The sequence below is a fragment of the Nerophis lumbriciformis genome, linkage group LG08 (genome assembly GCF_033978685.3).
Source record: "Nerophis lumbriciformis linkage group LG08, RoL_Nlum_v2.1, whole genome shotgun sequence".
Taxonomy (NCBI): Eukaryota; Metazoa; Chordata; class Actinopteri; order Syngnathiformes; family Syngnathidae; genus Nerophis; species Nerophis lumbriciformis.
The window spans coordinates 54492852-54500000 of NC_084555.2; the positions used below are offsets into that span (position 1 = coordinate 54492852).

The 7149-nt window shown below is 50.9% G+C and overlaps 1 protein-coding gene across 2 annotated transcripts in view; it reads right to left on the reverse strand.

The window, feature by feature from the left end:
- Positions 1-2763: 2763 nt before the first annotated feature.
- Positions 2764-7149, reverse strand: part of efna2a (ephrin-A2a) — a 258269-nt gene continuing 253883 nt past the window's right edge. For both annotated transcript variants that reach the window (XM_061969209.1, XM_061969208.1), the window contains exon 5: positions 2764-4245. In XM_061969209.1, coding sequence (XP_061825193.1) covers positions 4125-4245 — 121 coding nt within the window. In that variant the 3' untranslated portion in view covers positions 2764-4124. The remainder of the gene's footprint in view (positions 4246-7149) is intronic.

Here is a 7149-nt window from a genome sequence, read left to right on the forward strand (position 1 = left end):
CATAGTCACCTTTACACTGACATAGTCACCTCTACACTGACATAGTCCCCTCTACACTGACATAGTCACCTTTACACTGACATAGTCACCTTTACACTGACATAGTCACCTGTACACTGACATAGTCACCTTTACACTGACATAGTCACCTTTACACTGACATAGTCACCTTTACACTGACATAGTCCCCTTTACACTGACATAGTCACCTTTACACTGACATAGTCACCTTTACACTGACATAGTCACCTTTACACTGACATAGTCACCTTTACACTGACATAGTCACCTGTACACTGACATAGTCACCTTTACACTGACATAGTCACCTTTATACTGACATAGTCACCTTTACACTGGATGCTACCTGAGGCTGAGCCAATCAGTGGCCACGTTACGGAACGGCCTGCTCCGATTGGTTTGGTCTCATCCAGTGGCCGATACTACAGTAGGATTGATGTTTTTACTTCGTTTATTCGTGTTTATGCTTAAAAATGCTGAATTCAGACAACAAGGTGTGTCCAAACATTTGGCCTGTACTGTACTTCATCTTCAACACTATCAGCTCCACATGGCATTGGTGGGCCTTTGGGACACGTAATGCTAACAACACAGAATGCTAACAACACGGCTAGTAGTCGTCGTAGATCGAGTCGATCGACTCTCGGCAGAACAGCTTACGCTCGTGGTTTTAGCCCGTGGAATCCCGGTTCTAACTTAGGGGAATTACCCAGGATGTGATAAAGTATTTCCAGGCAGTGGTGGTGTTGTAGTGGCCGGGCGATGACCATAGATTGACGCTTGGAGGATACCAGTGAGTACTGTAATACAGTAGAACACGATCAAGGCTACTATATTAGGTGAAAGGAGTGTAAAGGTGACTGTTAGTCCATGTTAAAAACCGATTGAGAAGGTCGTTAAGAGTTTTTATGCTTAGGCAGCTGACGGTGGCCTTCTATCGCTCGGCTGTCGAGAGCCCGCTGACGTACTGCATAACAGTGTGGTACGCCAGCTGCACTGAAGCAGACAAACAGGTGATTCAGAGGCTCATAAAGTCTGTACAAAAAATCATAGGCTGCCCCCACCCCTCCCTGAAGGATTTACACAACTCCCGTTGCCTCAACAGAGCAAAAAGCATCACCAAGGACAGCCCACACCCTGGCTTCCACCTGTTCCACCTGCTACAGGGGGCATCAGAGCCAGAACAAACAGGCTCAGAGACAGCTTCTTTCCCAGAGCTGTCACCATCTTGAACTCTAACTTATAATAATAATTCACCCCGATACAATATCCTACCCTATTACCCTACTGTGCAATATTACCCTTCGAGTGCAATACATCTGACACTGATTGTTCTGTATATTGTACAGTATTTTTGTATTTCTATTGTACAGGATTGCTTATTATTTCTATTGGATAGTAGTCTGTTTATTTAAATTCTTAGTTTTATCTTTATTACCTCTTGTGTAATTTATTTTCATCCCATATTTGTTCCCACTACTGCACCTCAAGTTGGAGTACTTAATCTCGTTATATGCAAATATAATGACAATAAAGTCCATTCTATTCTATTGAAATAACCCTAACCCTCCATCCATCCATCCATCTTCTTCCGCTTATCCGAGGTCGGGTCGCGGGGGCAGCAGCCTAAGCAGGGAAGCCCAGACTTCCCTCTCCCCAGCCACTTCGTCCAGCTCCTCCCGGGTGATCCCGAGGCGTTCCCAGGCCAGCCGGGAGACATAGTCTTCCCAACGTGTCCTGGGTCTTCCCCGTGGCCTCCTACCGGTCGGACGTGCCCTAAACACCTCCCTAGGGAGGCGTTCGGGTGGCATCCTGACCAGATGCCCGAACCACCTCATCTGGCTCCTCTCGATGTGGAGGAGCAGCGGCTTTACTTTGAGCTCCCCCCGGATGACAGAGCTTCTCACCCTATCTCTAAGGGAGAGCCCCGCCACCCGGCGGAGGAAACTCATTTCGGCCGCTTGTACCCGTGATCTTGTCCTTTCGGTCATAACCCAAAGCTCATGACCATAGGTGAGGATGGGAACGTAGATCGACCGGTAAATTGAGAGCTTTGCCTTCCGGCTCAGCTCCTTCTTCACCACAACGGATCGATACAGCGTCCGCATTACTGAAGATGGCGCACCGATCCGCCTGTCGATCTCACGATCCACTCTTCCCTCACTCGTGAACAAGACTCCGAGGTACTTGAACTCCTCCACTTGGGGCAGGGTCTCCTCCCCAACCCGAAGATGGCATTCCACCCTTTTCCGGGCGAGAACCATGGACTCGGACTTGGAGGTGCTGATTCTCATCCCAGTCGCTTCACACTCGGCTGCGAACCGATCCAGCGAGAGCTGAAGATCCTGGCCAGATGAAGCCATCAGGACCACATCATCTGCAAAAAGCAGAGACCTAATCCTGCAGCCACCAAACCAGATCCCCTCAACGCCTTGACTGCGCCTAGAAATTCTGTCCATAAAGGTTATGAACAGAATCGGTGACAAAGGGCAGCCTTGGCGGAGTCCAACCCTCACTGGAAACGTGTCCGACTTACTGCCGGCAATGCGGACCAAGCTCTGGCACTGATCATACAGGGAGCGGACCGCCAAAATCAGACAGTCCGATACCCCATACTCTCTGAGCACTCCCCACAGGACTTCCCGAGGGACACGGTCGAATGCCTTCTCCAAGTCCACAAAGCACATTGGGCAAACTCCCATGCACCCTCAAGGGTGGAGGGAATACTTCGAAGACCTCCTCAACCCTAACCCAAAATAGTCATTATAAACGATGGACAACTGTAAGCCAATATGTTGTTTATTTTTTTACTAATTTGAGAGTACTTTTTAATGGGATCCTACTAAATTCTTGTGAATACAGGCTGATGTCAGTCAATGTGCATGTTTGTGTGTGTGTGTTCACAGTGCTTGCTCAGTTTGTTCCCTTCCCGACAAAATCCCGCAATTGCCGTTTTCCGTCCTCAATCCGTGTGTGTGTGTGTGTGTACGAGTGTGTGGTGAGGCCACACGCGCCGCAGTCGCAGCGCATACCCTTCCCTTTTACTGGCCTCGAACTCCCTCCGAAGGACCGGTTCGAGTCAGCGTTGGCGTTTCCCGGGCGGTTCCGGCAGCGTGTCCAAACATTGTCCTCGGATGGAGCCGCACCGGGAGAGAGCGGGAGTCCTCCCTTCCGCTGCCTGAAGAGTCTCTGGGAAGAGCGAGAGTGGCAGCAGTGGGTTTCTGCTTCTCCCCATGAAAAAATAGATCATCAATACAAACACGGTTGTTCCGAGGGTCTCACAGTGGTCATGCAAGCCGCCAAGTCCTCTCCCCCCGCCTTGCCCAACCTCCGCAAAACCCCCCAAACTCCTGTTGGCCAGAAGCCGCTCCCCAGAAACGCAGTCCAGTCATAACGAGTACACAAAGACGAAGGAGGTGGGTGACCAGTGGTACATTCATACAGGAGTAAAGTCATGGTTCCAGAAGTCACCCGACCCGTTGGGACTAATAAGACGAGTGCAGACGGCGCCTGTCCTGAGAGCAGGCGGTGATAAATGCTTTGTTTAGAAAGACAAACGAGACAAGACACATCCAACCTGAAAATGTACACCTCAGCACCCAGAAGCCACCCTGACCTCCAAAGGGGCGATAGTTAAAGTTGTCATCATGTGGTCTGGGATTGAACTCAATCGTAATCAAGACTTTGGGAGTACAAAACCTTCCGGATTGACCTCCTAACGCTCAGATCATACGGATGACAAGTTTAATCGTATCTTTACCGACCCATCCGTGGCCAAGAGTCTACGGTCACGTCCAAAAAAAGGGAATCCCGGTACCGGTGAGAAGACGTTTCCTAGAGTGCAACATATCCGGTCAACCCTGTAGGTTAGGGATGGCCAGACCCAGGAAGGGTGTCCGTGGTCGGGCCATGGAGGGCGGGCAGGGCGGCTGGCAGTGGTGGTGGCTGGTGGTTGCATTGTAAATAGTGGCGAAGGAAAGGGGATTCAAAAAGGGCTTCCCTGAGGGGGGTGGTGGAGTTAGGGGGGGGACAGCCAGCTTGGCCCAGCCCAGCCCGGCCCAGCCCAGCATCGCGGGGCGATCGCTCCAAGGAAGACAAGGTGGTCACAGCTGGGAGAAGAGTCCGAGCAGCAGCCAGGCCAGAGCAGCTACCGGGGCCGGGGAGTTCGGTCTCAAGCTCGGACCTCCGTCGGTCAGGAAGGGTTCCGGAGAGTCGTATCCTGAGCCATCTGGAACACAAGAGACGAGAGGCGACAAAAAAATCTGATCTGACAAGTAAAAAGGCATCAAGTGGCGACGTTGTCACAGTTTGTAACAGACTCAGACTTAGACAAACTTTATTGATCCACAAGGGAAATTGTTCCACACAGTAGCTCAGTTACAAAGGATGGAAAGGGTAATGCAGGTAGAAAGTAGACTAAAAATGTATCGTATATATACCGTATATAATATATACTGATATATTGTATTATTATATTATATTACTCAGTGGCCTAGTGGTTAGAGTGTCCGCCCTGAGATGGGTAGGTTGTGAGTTCAAACCCCGGCCGAGTCATACCAAAGACTATAAAAATGGGAGCCATTACCTCCCTGCTTGGCACTCAGCATCAAGGGTTGGAATTGGGGGTTAAATCACCAAAAATGATTCCCGGGCGCAGCCACCGCTGCTGCTCACTTCTCCCCTCACCTCCCAGGGGGGTGGAACAAGGGGATGGGTCAAATGCAGACGACAAATTTCACCGCACCTAGTGTGTGTGTGACAATCATTGCTACTTTAACTTAACTTAAACTTTACAGTGCCTCAGACTGGAGGTGTCTGCAGAGAGTGGTGAGGACGGCGGAAAAGATCATCAGGACTCCTTTTTGGCTGGGATTACCTCCAAATTGTTCAGGACAAGCTAAAACCATCAGCCCGGAGGTTGGGTCTTGGGCGCAGTTGGGTGTTCCAACAGGACAATGACCCCAAACACACCTCAAAAGTGGTAAAGGAATGGCTAAATCAGGCTAGAATGAAGGTTTTAGAATGGCCTTCCCTAAGTCCTGACTTAAAAGTGTGGACAATGCTGAAGAAACAAGTCCATGTCCGAAAACCAACACATTTAGCTGAACTGCACCGATTTTTGTCAAGAAGAGTGGTCAAGTGGTCAAGCGGAAGCTTGTGGATGGCTACCAAAAGCGCCTTATTGCAGGTAAACTTGCCAAGGGACATGTAAGCAAATATTAACATTGCTGTATGTATACTTTTCACCCTCACATTTCCAGTAGAGCCATAATAAATTCATAAAAGAAGCAAACTTCATGAATGTTTTTTGTGAGCAACAAGTATGTGCTCCAATCACTACATCACAACAAAATAAGAGTTGTAGAAATGATTGACAGCCATGACATGATGTTCTTTACAAGTGTACGTACACTTTTGATTGCGACTATATTTATATAGATATATATATATATTAGAGATGCGCGGATAGGCAATTATTTCATCCGCAACCGCATCACAAAAGTCGTCAACCATCCGCCATCCACCCGATCTAACATTTAAATAGAACTGCACCCGCCCGCACCCGCCCGCACCCGCCCGTTGTTATATATCTAATATAGACGATGCAAGGCATTAGTGAGGTTATAAAGCTTTTGCCTGTTAAAGAAAGGAGACTGATCCAATGCAGCAGAGACATTCAATGCGTGCCACGCTGTCACGGCCCAGACGCACACCAGTGCGCAATCATCTGGGAGCCGCGCTGAGCGCACCTCCAAGCGCGTGGAGGTGCTGCGATGTCCCTCGCACCCGCGGCGGCTCCAACCGGGCTCGCGCCCGAGGCTTCAGCGCGCACCGCGGAGGCCATCCTACTCGTCGCGGCCTAGCCCTCGCGGCTCTCGCTGCCGGCGACGGCCGGGTATGGGCCCGACGCTCCAGCGCCATCCATTTTCAGGGCTAGTTGATTCGGCAGGTGGGTTGTTACACACTCCTTAGCGGGTTCCGACTTCCATGGCCACCGTCCTGCTGTCTATATCAACCAGGGTGAGCCCCACCCCTTTCGTGAGCGCACTGCGCGCGGAGTGACCCCTGTTACGCGCCCCCGGCAACGGGGGTGGCGGGCAGGTAAGCTGCGCGGGCGGAGCGCGCGGAGTGACCCCTGTTACGAGCCCCCGGCCACGGGGGTGGCGGGCAGGTAAGCTGCGCGGGCGGAGCGCGCGGAGTGACCCCTGTTACGATCCCCCGGCCACGGGGGTGGCGGGCAGGTAAGCTGCTTACCTGCTGCGCGTGACGCCGGCTGCGGCGAAGGCGGACGAGGCGGGGTGTCGGTGCGGTGGTGACCCTGGACGTGCGTCGGGCCCTTCTCGCGGATCGCCTCAGCTACGGCTCCCGGTGGGGCCCTCTCGGGGGAAGGGGCCTCGGTCCCGGACCCCGGCGAGGCGTCCCTTCTCCGCTCCGTAAAAGTGTCCATCTCTTTTTTTTTTCTTCTTCTGTTGTGGCATATGCTGCAGGTGCCTGCTCGTTTTTCGTATGTGGGTAACAACATTTAACTATGTATATATATTTACCAATTGGTTTAACTGCCACCCGCCTGAATCTATTTAAAATCTAATTTTTTTTAATTTCAACCGCCCGACCCGACCCGCGGATAAAATCTTTTTTTTTTTTTTTTCAACCGCCCGATCCGCGGATAATCCGCGGACTCCGCGGTTGTGTCCGCAAACCGCGCATCTCTAATATGTATACTGGGGGTTTTGTTTATTTGAATAGTAATTTTAAGAATGTGCCGTGGGCCTTTAAAACATTAGCTGTGGGCCGCAAATGGCCTCCGGGGCACACTTTTGACACCCCTGCTATAGATAATAAAAGATTAAATCTATGGATAAAAAGCAGAGCCTGGCGACGCATGCGCGTTTATCATAACTCTCTCTCTCTCTCTCTGTCTCTGCCCCTCCCTCACCAATGCTGCTGTTTGTTTTGTTTTTAACCCCTTCTTAACCCTGAACGTACATTGAAAATACACGCAACCCTAACTCACAATGCCGGACATTTGAGGCATTTAAGAAACTCCGCCCTGACAGCTCCGCAAAAGAGGACATGTCCGGTGAAAAGAGGACGTATGGTCAGTCTATCCTAGCCCGTTAGCTGCTA